Source organism: Mycetomoellerius zeteki, unplaced genomic scaffold (assembly GCF_001594055.1).
Source record: "Mycetomoellerius zeteki isolate Tzet28-1 unplaced genomic scaffold, Tzet1.0 scaffold288, whole genome shotgun sequence".
Taxonomy (NCBI): Eukaryota; Metazoa; Arthropoda; class Insecta; order Hymenoptera; family Formicidae; genus Mycetomoellerius; species Mycetomoellerius zeteki.
Window position 1 is genome coordinate 7,540 of NW_017257269.1, and position 22,382 is coordinate 29,921.

The 22,382-nt window shown below is 32.3% G+C and overlaps 3 protein-coding genes across 5 annotated transcripts; 2 read left to right on the forward strand and 1 right to left on the reverse strand.

Annotated features, from left to right (window-relative positions):
• Positions 1-266: 266 nt before the first annotated feature.
• On the forward strand, positions 267-7,114 carry DNApol-alpha180 (DNA polymerase alpha catalytic subunit). Its single transcript, XM_018450615.1, is given in 21 exon segments — positions 267-350; positions 784-987; positions 1,184-1,505; positions 1,591-1,915; positions 1,989-2,357; positions 2,481-2,831; positions 2,908-3,109; positions 3,352-3,620; positions 3,778-3,894; positions 3,964-4,147; positions 4,230-4,331; positions 4,334-4,512; positions 4,610-4,853; positions 4,917-5,056; positions 5,167-5,372; positions 5,447-5,711; positions 5,817-5,991; positions 6,064-6,230; positions 6,375-6,623; positions 6,721-6,796; positions 6,875-7,114. Coding segments are annotated over 21 exon segments (4,374 nt in total). The 5' UTR covers positions 267-334; the 3' UTR covers positions 7,087-7,114.
• An 83-nt stretch (positions 7,115-7,197) lies between these two features.
• Positions 7,198-9,911, reverse strand: LOC108724299 (pseudouridine-5'-phosphatase). Of its 3 annotated transcripts, none has more exons than XM_018450613.1 (5): positions 9,858-9,911; positions 8,201-8,293; positions 7,908-8,126; positions 7,595-7,827; positions 7,198-7,424 (listed from the first exon to the last, which is right to left on the reverse strand). In XM_018450613.1, exons 2-5 carry the CDS (start codon positions 8,259-8,261, stop codon positions 7,242-7,244), a joined length of 696 nt encoding a protein of 231 aa, XP_018306115.1. In that variant the 5' UTR covers positions 8,262-8,293; positions 9,858-9,911; the 3' UTR covers positions 7,198-7,241. The 3 variants fall into 3 exon arrangements, with proteins under 3 accessions (XP_018306115.1, XP_018306116.1, XP_018306114.1); XM_018450614.1 differs by lacking the exon at positions 9,858-9,911 and adding an exon at positions 9,581-9,603; XM_018450612.1 differs by lacking the exon at positions 9,858-9,911 and having other exon boundaries at positions 8,201-8,395.
• A 1,690-nt stretch (positions 9,912-11,601) lies between these two features.
• On the forward strand, positions 11,602-16,742 carry Alg12 (Alg12 alpha-1,6-mannosyltransferase). The gene is made up of 8 exons (XM_018450611.1): positions 11,602-11,873; positions 12,492-12,624; positions 12,699-12,872; positions 13,198-13,351; positions 13,644-13,788; positions 14,065-14,291; positions 14,681-14,929; positions 15,010-16,742. Exons 1-8 carry the CDS (start codon positions 11,748-11,750, stop codon positions 16,667-16,669), a joined length of 2,868 nt encoding a protein of 955 aa, XP_018306113.1. The 5' UTR covers positions 11,602-11,747; the 3' UTR covers positions 16,670-16,742.
• Positions 16,743-22,382: the final 5,640 nt, after the last annotated feature.

A 22,382-nucleotide genomic window follows, 5' to 3' on the forward strand; every position in this document is an offset into this window, starting at 1 on the left:
GGCTTCCCATGGGGAATATTTTTCGGAAACGGAAATTTTTCGTACTGTCAATCACCAGTGATCACTAGCAATTAAAAATAATATTGAAATTCAACTAAAAGGAGCATTGAAAAGATGAAAAATGTCATCTGTAAGTATTGTAAATACATGTATGTTAAATTATTTTATATTTTCCAAATATCCTACTCTTCTCGAATTAAATCGAATGTCTCGAGATATCGCGATATTTCTCTCGCTGGGAGATTTATTTCCCGCCAAAACGATTATCACGAAGTGAAATGCCGCGTAAGTGCTCGTATTGACAAACGCGTTTTACGAGAAGAATATAAATATAATGGATGATTCGCAAGGTAAGTACCACCGAATATAACTTTTGAGCATCACGATAAGTGTGTTACTACGTACACTCGTGAATGTCGCTGAATGTTCTTCCGGATCTTTGCCATACCTTTTGTTTACATGTAGGTCTATTTTTATTCCTGCACTAGACTGCACTACAAATCTCTTTTTCGCTTTCGCCAAATATCGTTTCCTCAAACATATTTATTTCAAATTTAGTTCAAATTCCAAAAGTATATACTATTTCAGAAAACAGACTTCAAATTTATAATGTATGTTCTTGATGTTAGTAGCTGGTAATATTTTTATAGTTGAAAGAATAGTTCTTCCATAGAACTGATCTATCGCATAGAACAGTAGGATGTATTGCATTATATCACATTCATCATGTCATATGTAATTAAAATAACTACTGCACTTTTACTTTACTGAATAATGTTTTAGCATCTACGTCTGGCAGGTCTAGGCGTCAGAAGATTGATAAGACTGGCAGACTCTCAGCTTTGGAAAGATTGAAAGAAGTTCGAAGTGGTAGCAAGCGCAAGTATGAGGTGGAAGAGTTAGAAAATATTTATGACGAGGTAGATGAGAAGGAATACAGTAATACTGTTTTAAAACGCCAACGAGACGATTGGATAGTTGATGATGGTAGTAAAGATTCTATATTATTTTAGCAATTACTAAAAAATATTTCATCATCCAAACAGATTTAAACACATTACATTGAAAAAGTGACATGCTTGAAAAATATTTTATGAAATATATCTAAATTTCTACCTCAAAGAGATATAAAAAGATGTAGATATAAAAATGTATATATTAAACTTGAAATAAAATATTGAAGGGGAAAGCGGTTATGTCGAAGATGGAAGGGAAATTTTTGATGATGATCTGGATGAAGAAAGTATTCGAGAAGCGAGAAAACAGAGGAATAGCATGGCTGGCCCTAGAAAAAGGAAGAAAGAAGAGAACAAGAAGAAAGGAGATATTCAAAATATGATTAGGAATATGCCTTCTAAGAAAGATGCTAATGTAGTTCAGATTAAAGATGATGATATTTTGGGAGAATTGCTCAGTGAGATTTCTACTGCTAAAAAGACAACAAATAGTCCTAAACCAGGAAGCAGCAGAAATAAATTTTGTCATACAGTTCATTCTAACATTACGTAAGTTAATGAATTCTGTTTATACTATGTGTTATTTTATACTTTGTAAAACTTAATTATAGATCTGCATACACATTTATTATAGACAAACATATCAGGCCTCATCTATAAACCAAAAACAAGCTGATAAAATAATATCTGAAAAACCAGCGACAATTGTGTCAAATTTTGATAATACTGTACAAAGTGAAAGTCAGATAATTGAGGATGAAGATGATATGGCATTATTTGATGTGCCACAGAAGAGTACAAGTAAACCATCAGAGTTAAATAATTGTTCAAAAGTTGAAGAAAATTCAAACCCGGAAGATCAAAGCACAAAAAAATCAGAATCTAATGAACAAAATCCAAGTCAGATTATTGAGGAAGAAAATACTCCTATAGTGGATCTTAGTGAATGTGTTGAAGATGTGAGTTATTTTGTTTTATTATCTTATTTTATTATTTATATTAAAGTGAAGCTACATATAAAATATATTGCAGCTATCCACAATAGATTTTGATGATGGAAGTATGGATACTGACTTTTCATCGTCGATAAATAACGTTAAATCTCAAAAAAATGAAATAGATGTAAAGACTCCTGCTCCTCCTCATAAAACTTCTGTCAAAAGTATGAAAATCGGTAATGCCGTTGACTTAACAGAAGTAGTGCCACAACTAGTCAAGACAAAAGATGAGGAAGAAGTATTTAGGTTCTACTATCTGGATGCATATGAAAATCCTTATAAAAATCCTGGAACTGTGTATCTCTTCGGCAAGACTTATGTATCTAGCCATGATACATACTGTTCATGTTGTATTATGGTGCATTGTATACCAAGGAGAATATATCTCTTGCCCAGAAAATATGTACGTATATTTTTCAATGTTGTATTTTTGTTTCTTGTCTTATTTAATATCTAGATATACCAGTATTTTGTAATTATTAAATTATTACTAACGAATACTTTTTTTACGGTTTGTGAATTGCAGATAAAAGACACTGAATCGCAATTAACTACCATAGAGGATGTGTATAAAGAGTTCGATGAGTACGCCAATAAGATGCGTATAATGGAGTTCAATTGCAAAGAAGTGAAAAAGCATTATTCCTTCGAAAAGGAGGGTACACCGAAAACTTCAGATTACTTGGAAGTCAGATATAACGCACGCTATCCAGCAATCGATTCGAATTACTCGGGTCCGGCAATAGAACGCGTCTTTGGCACAACAGTGAATGCATTAGAGCTATTGCTTATAGAACGAAAAATTAAGGGACCTTGCTGGTTAGACATTAAGAATATATCACCCACTCCAGGGCGATTTGCTTGGTGCCCACAGATTGTATGTAAACACATGTATGTTACAACAATAAAAAATAAATTCGATATATTTATTTTATACTATAAAAATACAACAGGTGGTTACTTCAGACATGAACAATATATCGCTGTGTTCCCAAGAGAAAGCTAAGCCCCCAATGGTGATAGCGACTATAAATGTGAGGATGTCTTTGAACGCGAAGTTGCAGAACGAAGTAGTGATGGTTGTTGTATTAATTCATCATAAGTACAATGTCGATAAGGAACCACCAAAGTCGCCTTATGAACGTCAATTTTGTTGTAAGTTTACTTTTACATTGCATTATTCACTAATTGTTTCCTTCGTTTTCTTTAATAATTAAGTTTAATAATATTTTAGAATGTTAATGTTATTTTGTAATTTAAATACAGAAAAAAAAAGATTTTTATTAGCCTCGACAGAAAGTATAAGACATCCATTTATCTTTAAATCGTAGATGTTTCTTCATTCGTTCTATCAAGACATTAATAAAGGCTAAATATTAATTTGCAACTTTTTACAGTTGTCACACGTCCACGAGATATCCCGTGGCCGCGGCAAATTCGTGATGCATTCCTGAAAGTTCCGAATACCGAAATAATAAAATGTGAAACTGAAAGCGATTTACTTGAAGAACTGTTAACTTTAATGCAGAAAGTGGATCCTGATTTAATAATAGGTTACGATTGTGCATTTCAGTTCGATGTTTTAATGCAGAGAATGTTTACATTAAAAGTGTCTAATTGGAACAGAATGGGAAGATTAAAATCATTGACTCCTCCCTTACTTAAGGTAAAATATATCTTATCATTTTTTCAATAAATTGAAGTTAAAATAATACAATTAATATATTATATTTACGTAATATATTAAAATTATGTTTATGTAACTGGCATATATGAACATATAAAGATAGTTTTTTTAACCAAGATGAGTAATATTTATACAGGGAAAAATAATCCTTAATCAAGCGTTTGTCGGTCGTCCAATTTGTGATATACAAGTTTCAGCAAAAGAATTGAACTTAAAAGTCAGGAGTTATGATCTGCAATCACTTTGCAGCGCAGTAAGTCATTCGGCACATTGATACTGTATTGTTCATACGATCAAACAATTAATTTTGACAAATATTTAGGTATTAAAGACGAAGGAACACGAATATAAAGAAATCGCGCCCGCAGAAACTTCATTATTTTTCAATACAGCGGATAAAGTGTTAAATTTAATGCATGTGACATTAAAAGAAGCGAACTACATTATAACCATAGTGATGGATCTCAATGTTATACCACTCGCACTTCAAATTACTTGTTTAGCAGGTACATTTTAATATTTTTTGTTCTTAATAAAATATAATATTAATTACAATTAGTTTTTTGATTAATAATTGAATGAATATAGGAAATATTTTAAGAAGCAAGACAATGGTGAGATCTTTATATATTTTTGTACATTATTATTACGAAATTATTATTTATACTGGTATACTAATGCCAGATGTTTACTAGATGGTCCGCGTAGGAAAGCTGCGGCGTACACTGGAGGCCTCGTACTTGATCCAAAGAAAGGTTTTTACGACAAACTGGTACTTCTGATGGACTTCAATTCCCTATATCCGAGCATTATACAAGAATACAATTTGTGTTTTACCACCGTGCCCGGTGCGGCATATGCTGATGTCGAGGTAATTTTTTTCACATTCAAACATCGAGTAGTAAATATTTATATACTAAAACGTTTTTATTAAATTAATTAATTATATTAAAATTTTCACGGTGCAGCAATTAACTATTCCTGAGTCGAATCTGGAGCCAGGTGTGGTTCCGACAGAGATTCACAAATTAGTCAAAAGCAGACAACAGATCAAACAGCTTATGAAAACGCAAAAGAATCTATCACCAGCACAGAAAATGGATTATCATATCAGACAAATGGCATTGAAGCTCACGGCTAATTCTATGTATGGATGTTTGGGAGCGACGCATTGTCGATTTTATGCTAAAGGTCTCGCCGCTTTGATAACAGGTAAGATACGCAATAGAAATTTAAAATACATGTTGATAATGTAAAGTATTAACGATTCTTCAGCCAAGGGTCGGGAGATTCTGGAGGATACGAAGCACTTAGTTGAGAAACTGCAGTACGAAGTAATTTATGGCGACACCGATTCTTTAATGATAAACACCAATATTTTGGAATACGACGACGTTTCTTTGATCGGCCAAAAAGTGAGAAAGATATTCCATCGTATAATTTTGTACTATAATTCGTAATACATTTTGCATTTACATTATGCAGAGATATCATTAGCAATACTATAGAGTTAAATATTTTTTAGATTAAGCGCGAAGTCAACAACCGATACAAGAAAGTCGAATTAGATATCGACGGAGTATTCCGATATCTATTGCTATTACAAAAAAAGAAATACGCTGCCGTTACGATGTCGAAATTATCAAATGGTCAAATACAATTGACGCAGGAACACAAGGGTTTGGATATCGTTAGAAGAGATTGGTGTCCATTGGCTTGCGACACTGGAAAGTTAGCAAATACACTCGATGATATTTTCAGAGATTAATTTCATTCAAATTTACTTGAATTATTTGTTCTTTTAGAAAAATTTTGGATATACTTCTCTGTGATCAATCAAGCGAAACGCGTTTGGAACAAGTTGTGCAGATTTTGCAAAATGTTGCGAAAAATGTAAAGGAAGGAACGGCGCCACTGTCGTCATTTGTTATTACTAAACAATTGTCGAAAAATCCGGATGCGTATCCAGATAAAAAGCAATTGTCTCACGTTATGGTAGCACTTAGACTAAACAAAGCGGGTGGTCGGATGTGGAAAGCCGGTGACACCTTACCATATATTATATGCGAGGTTTCTTTTCATTTTCAATTTTAATTAGCAAATTTTCTGAATAAATTATAGAAATGAAAAGCGATAAAGAGGTACAAAAATGAAAAAAGATGATTTTAACATTAGGATGGGACCAGTGCGAGTGCGACGGAACGGGCGTATCACATTGACGAAGTAAAAAATAATGAGAAATTAAAAGTGGATGTCAATTATTATCTGCTAAGTCAAATATTCCCTGTAGTGTTACGAATTTGTGAGCCAATCGAGGGTATCGACGACGTTTTCTTAGCCAACAATTTAGGTATTTCAGAGTTTTTGTAAATTGTAGAAATGAAATAATGCATTATATTTTACATGTCAATTTGTTCATCAGGTTTACAATTTGTTTATAAACCTAAGACGATAGCTTGCGAGGCAATCCTGAATTTACCGCTAGCTCTTAATGATGACAGGTTCAACAATTGTCTTCCTTTGACATTTAAATGCAAAAATGAACGATGTAGTGCAGAAATTATTATTAAGGATACTGTTACAGAATTTGTAAGTGTGTCTTTCTTCATTATATATGATTCTTTGTATTTTATATAATTTCAAGATTATTCTATAATATATATCGTATCTTTTAAATTGATATTTTTAATGAGAATTATATTGTTAGATATTTATATATGTTATTTTCTGCAGCATTCTGGTCGACAGTTATCACTTAGCATGTGCCCTAATCAGGACTGTAAATTACCACCTTGGAAATACGCAAATGTGATACAAAATGTAGTTCAACTTGCCATGAGAAAAGCAATTAGCAAGTACTACAGTGGTTGGTTGGAATGCGAAAATCCACTTTGTTCCAACAGAACGAGACGACTGCCGTTGGATTTCGTGAAGAAATTTCCAGATTGTTCAGTGTGCAAGGACGTTTCTATGAATCGAGTTGTAAGTTTATTGAATCAATTTCATATATTTTTATATTTATTTACTTTGAGGCTGTATAATATTAATATACACTTTTTTGTACGTTTTTTTTTTCCAGTATTCTGGGACAGATCTGTACAATCAATTATACTATTATCATAAAATGTTCGACATTACTCAACCGGCTTACAAACGTAATAAATCTTTTATCGCATTTTACGTTATAATATCTGGAAAAACGTAAGAATTGGGCTTTTCGATTTTTTTTACAGATCTACTGTCTCAATGTTCACGGGATATGATAGCTGCATATAACACATTAAAAGAAGCAATTGACAGGCAATTGAAACGAAATAAATTTTCATGTGTAAATATCACAGGAATATTCAGTAGTGCTAATTCTGCGGGAATGTTTGTCAGTGGTACGCGGGAGGATTTCGATGTACTGGGGGATCTATCCGACGATACAGATAAGGAAATTTAAAGGAGAAACGTACCGATCAACTAAAAAATAAGATAGAAATAAAAAAAACTGCGTCTAAGAAAATCTTACAAATTAAATTGTCCTTTACGAGATAATTCCGTGCATGTACGTCTCTTTCACGAATCTGTATACGTGGTAAATTTAGAAAAAATGTATTACATCGCCGCATATGGAGGTAATCCAAACTTTTCCGGTTCAAACTTCTCGAGACTATCTAATACTAGGGTCGCTTCGGTCGTATAACGTTTGGGAAGCATCGGGTCCGGCACCATAACAACCTGCATTCCAGCATGAAGTGCCGCTTTCACGCCATTTGGCGCATCCTCAAAAACCAGACACTAAAAAGAAATTGATAATCTTGGACTAAGATAATTAATTGACTCTTAGATTTTAATCACTTTTGGTCTTTAAATATAGTTCGAATGAAACCTAATAAAAAATATTTCACAGTTGCTATATTTGACAATTAAATGACCGTCTCTTCGACGGATCCAGATTGTCACGTTACCTTCGAAGGATCTGGATTGTCAGGAAAACGCTTGGCAGCTATGAAAAATATGTCAGGTTCCGGTTTTCCGTGTACGACTTCGGGATCCGAACCCCCGAGCACTTTGTGATGAAACAGTTCGAAGAGGTCATGCCAGCGACTGGTTTTCAATTCATAGTTTTCTCGATCTGAGCTCGTGGCTAACGCAATCGGAATATTATTCTCTTTCAGGTGCTTCAGTAACCTAACGGCGCCTGTTATACAGATTGTTATTTAATAATTCAATCAGAATTAAATTATGAATCGTCTGATGTATCTTGATATAGAGCATTACCTGGCATGGGATTGGTATGCGGAAACAATTCCTGATAGAGTCCAACAATCTCCTCCTTAAATTCGTCCTTTGTTAACGGTAATTCTAACGTCTCAACCACATAGTCGGCAACATCTTTGGTCTTGAAACCCATCGTTTGCGCCTTGTGTTCCCATGTGAATTCTTTGCCATAACGATTAGTGATACGGTTGAAGGCCTTGGAGTACAGATGTTCTGTATCTAAAATAAAACGTGATACAGACTAATTACGAATAGAATGGTCAGAAATATATCTGATCTGTCTCGATACTTACCGAGCAATAAACCGTCCATATCGAAAATGCAGTGCGTGACTTTGTTGTATGTGTCGAACATTTTGCAACTTAAATCCTGGGATACTTAGAAATCTAATGTTTCGAATACATCAAACGAAATGGAATTGTGAAAATGGCTGCGTTCAGCAGACTCAACAGTTTTGCAACCGTTTTATGATTGTCCGCTGAGATAGGACCAACTTCTAGATCTAAAAATATGATCTAATTAGCTCGAAGGAAACTTCCAACAGTTGCAAAACAAACGTTCTGCTGAACGCAGCCATGAAAGAGAATATGATGCTGTAAACCGTGTTATTACATTATCACCACAGTACTTATACTGTGTTATCACTGCCTTATCTATTATCTGTTATTAGTATGTTATATAATACATTTTTCTATTTTCATTATGTTAACATTGAAATTAGTATTTTATATAATAAGACAATCGTTTTTTATTTCAAACAAGTTTCATGAAGGAAATGAAAGCGAAACTATTTTTGATATGATACAATTCCTTCGAGAATGTAGTTACTAGTATTGTACGAGATATATAATATTCAAAAATAAAATAAGAGCATACTTGTTTTTAATATCACAAAGAATATTAATGTCATTTTTTATTATATGTATTTATATTTATATTAAACTTTTAGTAAACAAAAGCAGTGTATTCTAACATATCGTTTATTATCATGTCATGTACATGAGCAATGTTTTTTGGATGAGTACAGCTCTATGAAAGAATTTTAGAAAGATAATTTATATAAGTAGAAAAATATAAGATACATAATATTTTCATAATCAAAAATATTTAAATATTCAAGTCAGAATAGAGAAAATATTTGTTGAAAATAATTAATATATAAAATATACAAAGCAAAATTCATGAGTACAGATCTAAGAAAATTATAGAAGGATAACATAATTTGTTATATTAAAAAAAAATATTTAAATATTCAATTCAAAATAAAGGAAGTATTTATTGAAGATAAATATATATATATAAAATAAAAAAAATTTATATTTTTGTAAATGACAATTTTAAGAAAAAAACGAGACGCTCATGCTATAAACTACTGCCAGATTTTCATCACAAGCAATCACTTTGCATCGAGCCACACAAACCCTATTGTTTTCTCTTAATTTCATCTTAAATATATTTTAAGTATGTGGTATATATCAATATGTATGTATTGTATATATATATACACATATATGTACACAACACACAGACACGTATTATGTGTAATAATGTATTTTATTTTGTTAATTAATTCGTTTGAGAGCAAATTCTTGAAATGAGAAATAAATAGAAATTGTATGAATATATTCGAGAACATAAAGAGCACAATCGACTGATTCTTTTGCCGGTATAACCTATCTGCGAGAGATCGCAGAAGAATAGTTGACAGTTGACAGATCAAACGGAATTGCAAATAATGTCGGGATTGTTCGTGACTCATGATAGAATTTTCTACTATAGTTCGGCTTTGCCGGGAATAGTGGCTACGTTTACACCGTGCGCTTAGTCCGCGACCTATACGATAGGTGTCTTTGTTTAACCTACAGGATAAACAAGGACATCTATCGTATAGGCCGCGGCTTAAATGCACGATGTAAACGTAGCCAATAAGAGGTTAGAGGAGTTTTCTACCTAGCTTCTCGATCTACACACGACGTTATATAATATATCTGATATTATCGTGAATCCTGAATTACACTAAATTACTTTTGCTGCTAAAAGCGAGACATGAATGCCGCTTCTCGTCACTAGATGACGATAAAGCGAGTTTGCGCAACGGAATTCTCGTTTTTCGCGCGAGAGTCAAGCCGGTCGATCCCGTCAATTATCGAAAGGAATGTCTCCAGGTAGAGACATTTTTTTGGCTAGACATGAATGAGCACAGAGATGAATTTTCTTCGAATGACTTCGACCAAATTCCGATTAAGTATTCAGTCAGTTCTTACATTTAAAATCGTCTTAAGTACAGTCTTAAGATATCATAGGGTGCCTTCCAACGTTCCAACGAGAGACAACACATGACATGGTGCATCATTACATCTTTGTTGTTCGCCAATGTTAAACAAGGATGAGATAATCACTCTGTGCTGTACCACCGACGAGATACTATTAAAGACCGTCAACCCTAGGTAAATTTTCGGCGGTATAAAAAGGGCCCCAAGGGCCCGGAGGTAATCGAAGAACGCTGACATTATCGACAATTGATATAAATTTGCTATTATTAACATAAATATTTAACTAATACATTATTAAATTCATGATATTTTATTACACAAATGCTCCATAAATAAATATGCATATTTGTAAAGCTATAATATCCTATATATTGCCGAAAAATTACAATTTTTTTCTCTGCAGTTATTATCTCTGTTGATAATCGAACTTTGACGATAACATTGAAATCACAATTTTAAAGAAAAATCGAGTATTGAGTTTTAAATGCACGTACCGATAAACACATCTACTAAACTAATAAATCATAAAATTAGTACAATATTATCAATTTTTTTACTCTTAATCACTTCAATATTAAGGAACTCCCATAAGGATGTCGGTCTTTAATAATATCTCGGCTGTACTAAAGTCGCTTGTTGGAAGGCATCCATAAACTAATCGCAGCCGTATTAGCATCTTAATTAATTTTATAACGAATTCGATTAGATGCACTCAGTGCGCACTAGTGCAATTAAAGCCGTTGTACATAAAATAACGTAAAATGTTTATAAATAAACATAGAAGTCGATCAAATCATGAAATAATCAGTATATTTTATTGTACTATTAGGTAAAATATGTATTTCATAATTCGAAATATTTGCATTTCATTTTTATACTCAAATTAAATCAGTGTACAACGGCTTTAATATGCACCAGTGCGCACTAATGCTTCCAATCGAATTCGCCATTAGCCTTCAAGTAGGCGCGTGGAGTCAGAATTACTTTTTCTTCTCCTTTTCAAGCCCCTGGATAAACTTTCTAGGACTATCTGCTTAAGAAGTGAGATATCATAATAGTGAAAGAATCTTACGATCCAGTATTTAGCTTCCTCGAGGAAGGGAAGCTCCGGAGCCTTTAATCATTGTATAATTTTGTCAATGCGCCTATTTAAAGATTAAAACATTTATTTAAGACAGTTTTGAAATAAGAACGGACCGAATGGACTGTCGGTCCAAGAATCAACTTTTGAAGCAAAAAAACGCATGCGCAAGTTACTCTGTTTTGCAACAGTAGGCCTGTTCTTTTTGGCTGAACTTTTGCACCAGTTCATCTTTCTTCCTTTTCTCTCCAGGAGGAAAGAAGAGGAAGAAAGATGAACTGGTGCAAAAGTTCAGTCAAAAAGAACAGGTCTATTATATACGTGGTACTTGCCATGTAATGTAATAACGTCGCGGTGACACGCGGTGCGTTTGGACGAAAGAAAAAATTGTCCTTTGTGTCGATACGTTGAATTTATATCATGATAAGATCCAAGAGTTCGTCAAGTGGCAACGTATACTTTGCGTGAACGCACAACGAGGTGATCATGGATCAGTTGATTATCTTGGTGTCGGTGGTTCATCTGCTATACTGCCCATTTACGAAAGTCGAGGAGAGTTTCAATCTGCAGGCGATGCACGATGTTCTTTATCATGGCTTCAATTTAACGGAGGTAACGACTGAAACATTAAACGGATCATTAGATCGTCCAACCCGAGGACCTGGGGTCATTCAACGATTATTGTCCACCCCGGTCGATTGATTGTGATCAGACAGCCAGCACACAAAAAGTGCCGTATTATATTTAGTACCAGACACGCGTATTTATAAACTCGCGATCAGCTGATGCCGCTTCGAGTTCATTTAATGCATTAGCGGACAATTTCGTATTTTTTTATTCTTTACTCGAATCTTATTATTTTTTTTGCTGACATTTCTGGCAAATGTTTTGCTGCTTTGATAGAAAAGTGATACATTTCTCAAAATTAACAATTTTTCAATAGAGTAATTTGAACGTTTTGAATTGAAACAATGTTTTAATTAGGATAAGTGAATATGCAATGTCTAATTTGAAATTTACTACTAGTAGAGTATATCGAAGTAGATATTTAAAATAGATATTTAAAGTAGACATTTCATTTAAAAAAATGGAAACACAAGTTTTGATTGCTTTTATAACTATATTAATTTCAGTTAATTTTTTGATTGGCCATATTAATTTATGAATTTACTAAGTGGATATTATTGTTCTTATTGTTATAATATATTTTTGGTATTTCTTTTCCAATAGTATGATCACCATGAATTTCCTGGAGTTGTGCCACGTTCCTTTTTGGGACCTATTATCATATCTGGTCTTGCTTCACCATTGGTGGCATGTATTAATTACTTAAAATTCAATAAATTTTTTGCTCAGTATATAGGTAAGCTCATTAATTGTAAAATATAATAATCATACATATTTTTTGTAGAATAAAAAACTTAATTATTTTTTTAGTTAGAGCAACATTGGGACTGTTGGTAATATTTACGTTCAAGTTATATAGACAAACTTTACAAAAAATCTTTGGGGTGCAGTTTACAAAATGGTTCGTGGCCATAACTGTGACACAGTATCATTTTATGTACTATCTTAGTCGTCCACTGCCAAACACAATGGTTATGCCTTTAGGTAATAAAGTAAAATATATTTTATGTATATGTATACATCTTTATTAATTTTTTAATATTTCTTTATCATATTAAAACGCTTGATTCATATTGTTCATTTGCTACAACAATGGTATAACTAAAAAAATTGTCATTTCGAGTTGCTTACAGAAGAAGAATGAAAATATAAAGGAAAAAAAGATCGTACTTTAAAAGAGAACATATTTTTATTCTTCTTGTAATTAGTTATTACACTAAAATTATATTTCAAAATATGATGTAGCAAATGATCGGTGTGTAATTTCACATATTCTTTTTCTTTTTAATTAATGATTACAATATTGTAGTACTACTGGCCTTATTTGGATGGTTGAGGAAAAGTCATGTGTTGTTTATTTGGTCATCGGCTGCAGCGATAATAATATTCAGAGCAGAACTTGCCATACTTTTGGGATTGTTCCTTTTACACAATATAGCGAGCCAGACACTTTCTGTACAAAGGTATTTACATATTATGTCATGGACCATTGATTCCTAATATGGCTGTAAGATTACAAACAGAAATTAAAATCATCATGGGGTCTTCTGCAAAACTGCAAATATTTGTAAGCTTTCAAGTCAAATCTCTAATTGTTATATGTATTGAATACATTACCATGAAAATTTCTTGGATTTCATTGAGACACAAGCCCGATTCAATTTTAGACCATTAAAAAAATATTTAATCTTCTATATAATATTCTTTCCAAATTATTTTGCTTATTACACAATAATGTTTTATAATAATTTTTAGACTACTTAAAATTGCGGTTCCAGCTGGTGTATTGTTCTTAGCACTTACTATTGCTACAGATTCAATATTCTGGAGACGCTTAGTATGGCCAGAAGGCGAAGTGTTTTATTTCAACACTATTCTTAATAAAAGCAGTGAATGGGGTGTATCCTTTTCAGATATAATAATAAGGTTTTTCGTTAAGAATTTTCAATATTTCCGATGATAATCTTAGATTGTGTAATGTCAGAAAAAATTGTTTTTGATCTGTCACGTCACATTACTAGACTAGTGCTTATTCAAATCTCAGATCATAGTATGCGATAACTCATAAGTTCTGAAAAAGACACTTTCGATTATTGAGATATTTCGTTTGTTAAAGATCTTTAAATATGTATTTGTAATTTTTTAATTTGTATATCGGTACTTAACGTATAAATAGACATCACCATTTTTATGGTACTTCTATTCAGCCCTGCCAAGAGGTCTAGCATTTTCATATTTTCTAATTCCTCTTGGGATGTTCTTGGATATTAGAGTTCGCGTACTTACTGTTCCAGCTATTCTATTCGTTATATTATTTTCGTTTTTACCACATAAGGAATTAAGATTTATAATATATGTATTCCCATTGTTGAATGTTGCCGCAGCTGCTGCTTGCCACAGAATGTAAGTATACATATTTTATTCGAATTAATTATTTTTTCAGTAACTCCATTCTAATTTACCAACATGATTTTTTCAAACATATTTTAATTCTAAGAATTACGAAATTACAATTATTAACATGTTTTTTTGCTCTTAAAGTAAAAATATAAGAGAGAAATGGTGATATCTTTCTTTTAATAATTATATATAAGTTTAAATAAATATAAATAAATAAATAATTATTAAAATAAATGTATATATTTTTTGTCAATAACATAGTCTAAAATTAACACAGTTATAGAGATCAGATTGCCACTGATAGAGAATTAAGCTTTAGATTGTAAATCTTTGTAGCCACACATATATAATGTAATGTAATAATTAAAAAATTGTTTCCTGTTCAAAATTAGATGGGAAAATAGAGCAAAAACGACGTGGAATAGTTTTCTAGCGATAGCAGTCTTGGGTCATCTTGTATTAAATGCTATATTCTCCATGTTTCTACTGTGTGTGGCCAGTTTCAATTACTCTGGAGGTGTGGCAATTGCTAGATTACACAGACTTGAGAGAGGCTCTATCGAGCCAATACATGTGCATATTGATGTGTTAACTGCACAAACCGGAGTATCAAGATTTACACAGACAAATGCTTCTTGGATGTAAGTTACTTTGCTTAACTCCTCCACTAATATCCCTATTATGATATTTTTTAATAGCAAAATTATTCATTATGTTACAGTTACTCAAAACAAGAAAACCTTACTATTGATGATCCTGAAATGCTACAATTTACTCATCTCTTGATAGAAGGAAGAAACCAATTTTCACCAAATATAAAGCCTTATCTTAAAACTTACGATATTATTGATTCTATCGATGGATTTTCTCATATAACATTAAATTATAATATGTTACCACCTGTTAGAATTAAAACAAAGCCCAGCATATTTATTATGAAAAGAAAATCGAATATCACGTATGATACTAATAAAGCAAGTTCACAAACTTCTGTGAAATATTTTACAGACCAGGTAGATGATATAAAAGATGTAAAACTAAACATGTCTTTTAAAGAAGAAATAGTTAATAAAGTTGTAGACTCATTAGAAGAACTTGAAGAGGCAAAAGAAACTGTTGAACAAAATTTTTCAGATGTCGAATTTGAAGAGACTAAAAAAGGAAATGATGCAATGAAAAAAGAAGTAGAAATACTTGATTTGGCAGATGATAATATATCTATGGAAAATACTACCACATGGGAAAGTGAAAGAATAAATAAATTATCGTCGGATTCGAGAGATAAAAACGAAGAAAATATTGATTCTCAAGATGATTTCAATGATGTTTCAGATATCAGTGATGTGGAATTTGATAAAAAAACAAAAATTGAAGAAAATATTAAGGGAAAATCCAAAGAAGATGTAAATCTACGTCAGGAAACTCAAGGTATTAAAGAAAGTATAAAAAAAATAATTCAAGAAAAAATGCTAGAAGCTAAACAAAGGAGAGAGGTTAATGATGAACGAAAAAATGTAGATCTTCCAATGAAATCAATGAAAAAGAAAGGAGTAACACAGATGTTAAAAAGAATAGAAATATTGAAACAGGAATTAAAAGAACCACCAATTTTTATAGATAAATCAGCAATAACGGGAGAAGAACTTAAGAAACATGTAAAAGATGATGAACGTACAATTAGTAAACAGAAATTAGTTTTACAAAAGAAAGATAAAATGAAGGTAATAAAATTAAATAATTTAGAACAATCTGAAGATATAACAGAAGAAGAGAACGAAATTGTAGATGTAAAAACAAATGCAAAAAAGATTGTAAAGTCACGACATAAAGTTGATACAGAATTCCCTGAGGCAAAAATTGCAGAGGAAGAGAATAAGGAAGAGAGAATTAAAATACCTAAATTAATGAATGTAAGAGAAAGTATAAGGAACATAATAAATCAGTTTAAAGAATTTGAAAAAAATTTCATACATGATGATACAATGGTATCAACAAACGATGTGAGTAATGCAAATTATATTGAGAGCGATTCGCCTACGGAAATGGATTCTGCAGAAAATGATGATCCAGTAAAAGATGCTAGAGAGAGTCTTAAGGAAATAATAGATCAATTTAAATACATTAAACATGAATTAACTTCAGAGGAGGATGATCAATTCGACGAAATTGCAGCTAGATATATGGAACGGCCAATCGCTGAAACATTGCTGCAATTTAACGAAGCTCTGAAAACTCTAATACAACAAAGAAAAAAATCTTTATCAAAAGAACATGCAGCCAATTTGCACGATAATAAAGATACTTATATATCAGAAAATCAAAGAAAATCAGAGAAATCCAATGTAAATATTATAAATATCAATAGAAAAGAAAACTTATAGAAAAGTAGAGAATGAGTTATAAGAAACTTTATTTAATAATGTTTCTAAGTAACTTTAGTAAGTGTTACTGGCAAAAAGAAAGTGTAATATTGTAACATAATGTAAATATGTTTTTCTGTGATATCATAAGATATTGTATTTTTAATATATGTTCGCTTAATATCAATATAGAAAGTACAAAATTGGCTTTCCTACATGCAATAGAGAAATCAGAAATGATATATAATTTTTCATATATTTATATCATGGATGTGATTTAAATCATTATTGAAGGCAAAATTACGCAAATACGTCAAAATATACTAATACATGTATAATTACAATAAGGATATATTTTATAGCTGTTTTTGACTTTATTTGTAATTATATTTTTATTCATTATACATATTTGAAATTACAATTATGGACATAAACATGTCCATAAGTTGTAAACATTAAATTATAGTATGAGTTGCACTGTTGTCTTTTTACAATTTTTGCATTTAGTATTGCTTAAATATATAGCTGATTATGTCACATCATGCTTGTAGCAAATATGTTAAATGAATTTAGAGTGAATTGAATTATAAATTTCTATGTTCCGCGAAATTAATCATACAATAATTAACAGACTGATGAATAATTTCCATTCAACATTTGTAGAATATCATAATAATATAGAGTATCTTATTAAATCTCTAAAGTTAAAAACAATATTGAGAACATAAAAGTATGTAATTACATGTAGTCGCGTGTATATGTTTGTATGTGTGCGTAATATACCAGATGTATTGATGTTTTACATAAAATGAAATTATTAGATATTCTAATTTACAAATTCGATTATATTAAATACAATATCTGAACTTTTAGAGAAGAAGTTTCAACATGATCTATTAAAAAGGAGAACTCTTTATGATCTCTTTGGCATATAATCATGATATTCTAATTGAACAAGTGTGTATAATGATAGTATCGTGTTAAAAAAGATCACACTTGATAAAGTGTAAAACACAATTTTATCGCGTATGCCACCTTTTAAATAGACTGGAAGCCCATCATCACACTAGAAATTTACGATGCGTTAATATTGATTTTTTGATACAATTCTTAAGTCAAGTTTTAAAGATTGTTTCAAATTATGAATATACCTGCATCTTTGTCTGCTTCAATTTAAATTTCTGGAATTCCTTGCACTCTACAAGAGATTGGTTTGTGCCAAATAATCTTTGTGATAATAGAGCATTGTACATACGTATCTAAATTGAAAGTTAAAATTTTCTTAATATTTTCTCAAAATTCAATATTCTACGTTTATTCTTTAAGTTGGCACAATTTGTTCCTTCTGTTTCTATCAAGTTTTGTTTTATGTAATAAGAGCTTTTGAGAAATTTTATAGAAAAAATATAATTTTAATTATAATAGAAAAATATTTCAAAAAACTATATGATTATAAGTTTCTAAGTTTATTTTATTATTAACAGATACACATTTTTACACATTAACCCAATAATACAATAATTTACGATAATAAGCTACGGTAACAATTACGGTTCTTTTTATACGGCAATGGTATATACTAACAATTAATTATAATATTTAACATGTTACTAACCCATTAAAGACCAAGATAAATTTTTTTTTCAAAATTTAAAATCCTTTTAATGGCAAGCTACTATAATGTTCTTAAGGAGCCTACTTGCTAAAAATTTCGCATCCCAAAGTATTTTTTTGGAAAAATCGACCAGTGGTCCTTAATGGATTAAAAAATTCTGAGTTATATATTGCATTACCTTGTGCACATTCCATTTAAACATTTTCGAAATTCCTGATTTATTCCTTGGATTAATAAAACTTCGTTCAACTTTGCTAACATTTAGGTTTGACAAAAATAAATATTAGTGATCTTATTTTTTTGTTCATCGGTTACTAAGAAACCAAATGTTTAAAAGAGACACATTTTAAAAGAGATATGCCTAGTTCAGACTGGACGCAACTAGAGACCTAAGGTTTGTTCGCGTCGCATGCTCCAACATGTTTCAATATGCTCCTACCATAGCTCTTACTCCAATGCGCTTGATAGAGTGAGTAGGAGTTATGGTAGGAGCATGTTGGAGCTTGCGACGCGAACAAACCTCTAGATAACAAGTGGTGCGTTCGGGTAGACGCTAATAGCGCTAATCTGTCATTCTATCTTCGTTGTTTATTAAACGTAAAACAAGGATAGAATGACACAATGGCTGCGTTCAGCAGACTCAACAGTTTTGCAACCGTTTTATGATTGTCTGCTGAGATAGGACCATTCTTCTAGATCTAAAAGTATGATCCAATTAGCGCGAAGGAAACTTCCAACAGTTGCAAAACAAACGTTCTGCTGAACGCAGCCAATAGCGCTAAAAGCGTCGCTCTGAACGCACCTAAGATGCGTTATTGAAGGGTATGGTCTGATTGGCTGTCTAAATCACGTGATCAGAGCGCCATTTTATTCTCTATTGCATCTAATGCATCAATATAGATATAGTTTTATAACGTATGTACATACATAAATATAGAGAAAAATTAAGATAATACAGTGTCGAAATGTATTATTATTATTATATTATACAGGGTGTTTCCAAATTAAATGGCAAAACTTCGGGAGCGTGTAGAGGAGTAAAAAACTAAGAAAAAAAGTCCTATAGACATATGCTCCTTTTTGCTTTGTTTCGCAGGAAATCACGAAAAAAGAAAAAAATATATTTAATTTATTATTTTAATTATTTTATTTATAAACTTTTTAATGAAGATTTTGTTCGAAATGTGCACCTCTTGCAGCAATACAAGCATTGCATCTGTCAAACACGGCTCTTGTAGCAGCCAGGCACTGTTCTTGCGATATTCTGTTCGCTGCAGCTACGATACGATTTCTCAAATGTTGCTCTGATTGAATAGGCGAAGAATAAACTTCTTGCTTCAGAGTACCCCATGCATAGAAATCTAATGGCGTTAAGTCGGGCGAACGAGTTGCCCAATGTACTGCTCCTCCACGTCCAATCCATCGTTGTGGGAATTTTCTATCTAACCAGGTTCTAGCGACTCTGCTGTAATGAGCAGGGCATCCATCTAATTGAAACCACATTTCAGTACGTTGTTGTAATGGGATGTTTTCTAAATAGTCAGAAAATTCATTCTCCAAGAAATTTAGAAAACGGTCCCCATTTAATCTTGCAGGTAAAAAAAACGGTCCCACTAAAACGTCGTTCCAAATTCCAAGCCAGACATTAACAGAAAACTCTTGCTGAAATTTGTATTCTCTAACAGACCTGGGATTTTGATGAGCCCATAATTCCTTTGATTAATTATTCCACCTCTGGTAAATGTTGCCTCATCTGACCACATTATTTTAGATGGAAATAAAATATCATTGTGGCATGTCTGAAGGTACCAGTTACAAAAGTTCAATCTGTTCCAATGATCTTGAGGTAATAAATTTTGCACTTTTTGAATGTGGTAGGGATAGCGATTATCTCCTTTTACAGTTCGCCAAATTGTTTGTGGTGACACTCCCAATACAGCCGACGCATTCCGAACGCTGGTCTCAGGATGATTGTCAAAATGTTGTAAAATACGATTCCCTGCCTGCAAATCTCTTCGTAACGCTGCTTGAAATCGGTTGTTTTCTTGTCGAATTGAAAATGTTCCAGTCTCTCGCAATCTATTAAATGTCAACATAAACACTCTTCGGTTTGGCACTCTTCTGTTTGGAAATCGTCGTGCATATTCTCGCACCGCCTTTAAAGCATTACCGTTGCAGAAACCGTATACAAAAACCATATCAGCATATTCACTATTAGAATACGTACGCGGCATATTGCAAAAGACAAAATTCATCTACTGTTAAAGGCTTTCAAAGAGCGACTGACAAATTCATAACAGAAAGTGGAAAATGTAATCAAATATGTCGGTGCTAGATATGGCAAGAAATGTAAACATTTTTTTTCGATTTCTCTGAAACGGAGCAAAAACGAGCATATGTCTATAGGACTTTTTTTCTTAGTTTTTTACTCCTCTACACGCTCCCGAAGTTTTGCCATTTAATTTGGAAACACCCTGTATTATAGCAAAATTATTATTATTAAAAAAAATAAAAACAACAATAAAACGAGAAAAATATAGTAATTTTATTTAGGAAATACTTTTTTCTTTTTCTAGCAATTTAATCTTCTCTACCTTTTGCATCAACTGTCATCAGCTTATAAGGTTAGGAGCACTTATATTGAATTAAAATGGCGGTGATTACTTAGCCCAACCGACGCAATAACGCATTTCTGTTATCTAGTAGCGTTTTCGACTCGGCCAGGTTTGCACCAACCTGGATTGGATTAATGGCGTTTTGTGCTCTCCTATTGGTAGAACGTGTAAAGTCAACCAATAGGAAAGATTAATCCAACCCAGGTTGGTGCAACCCCGGTCGAGCCGAAAACGTCATAGGTCTCTAGCTGCGTCCAGTATGAATTAAGCATTAAAGCTCTAGATATACCAAAGTAGTGCATTTCTTTGATCTGAGCCGAAATACCGACAACTGTCCTATTGGCTATTTCGACCGCCATTGTGGCCCTAATTGTCTGTAGTCCAATAAGCGCTTAGTATTGCTTAGTATTATTGATATATGATAAAATTAATAGGTCCGATATAGCGGACTAATGGTACGTTTCTACTGTGCGCGTCACGCGTCGCGTCGTCCGTTCGCGTCACGAATTAGGGCCACTGTCACCCAGCTCAGTTGATCTAACTAGGCCAGTTAGTCCATCGGAATTGACCAATCGCATTTGTCATTTTGTTTGAAGAATTGACAGATTGGTCAATTCCGATCGATTAATTGGCCCAGTTAAGTTAATTGAGCTTTGGTGACAGTGACCCTAAAGCCCGTATCAGACTACCGACTCTATCATACCATTATACGCTACTTTAGTAATATAGAGCTTTAGTCTGAATAGACAATAATTATTGCAAAGAAAGATAATATATTTAAAGATGTTATAATTTAATCTTCTATTGACGTTATCAATTCGGTCGCAATATAATTATAATTTTCTATTTTTTTAACAAGAAAGTAAAATTATAAACTATCCGTTAATTATCTATTTATTTCAATATCAATGGACGTAGTCACGTGACACCAAGCGCATGTTGTAAAATTCTTTAATATGATTGGTCTTTCTCATAGTTCCTCACTGGATTAAATATATAAACCAATTAAAGAATTTTACACAGTTGCGAAGCTGCTTCTTCTGACCGCAGCCATTCGTCAATTTTGATCGTGATATCCTTTTTTGAAATGATCAGTTTAAGTGGTTCGTGAAAATGTACCCTATTCCTCTTAGGCCGGAATCAGGCCGGAATCAGACTACGCATTGAAGATTGAGATTGAAGATTGAAAAATTCAAATTTGACCAATCGAAATGAAAGGAGCTAAAATTTCTTTATCCTTATTGGTCAAATTTCAATCTTCAATCTTCAACCTTCAATCTTCAATGCGTAGTCTGATTCCGGCCTCAGACTAGGCATTGAAGATTGAGATTGAAGATTGAAATTTGACCAATCAAAACAATAGGAGCTAAAATTCTTTTGCCCTCATTGGTCAAATTTCAATCTTCAATCTTCGATCTCAATCTTCAATGCGTAGTCTGATTCCGATCTTAGACCTGTTCTTTTTGACTGAACTTTTGCACCAGTTCATTTTTCTTCCTTTTCA

Excerpts from the sequence above, each read along its gene's own strand:
- Alg12 (XM_018450611.1), top strand. The coding sequence starts at position 11,748 with ATGGATCAGTTGATTATCTTGGTGTCGGTGGTTCATCTGCTATACTGC. Across the intron at positions 13,789-14,064 it reads ATAAAAGCAGTGAATGGGGT|ACATCACCATTTTTATGGTA; the intron begins GTATCCTTTTCA and ends ACGTATAAATAG. Across the intron at positions 14,930-15,009 it reads CAGACAAATGCTTCTTGGAT|TTACTCAAAACAAGAAAACC; the intron begins GTAAGTTACTTT and ends ATTATGTTACAG.
- LOC108724299 (XM_018450613.1), bottom strand. The coding sequence starts at position 8,261 with ATGTTCGACACATACAACAAAGTCACGCACTGCATTTTCGATATGGAC. Across the intron at positions 8,127-8,200 it reads TATGGACGGTTTATTGCTCG|ATACAGAACATCTGTACTCC; the intron begins GTAAGTATCGAG and ends GTTTTATTTTAG. Across the intron at positions 7,425-7,594 it reads ACAATCCAGATCCTTCGAAG|TGTCTGGTTTTTGAGGATGC; the intron begins GTAACGTGACAA and ends ATTTCTTTTTAG.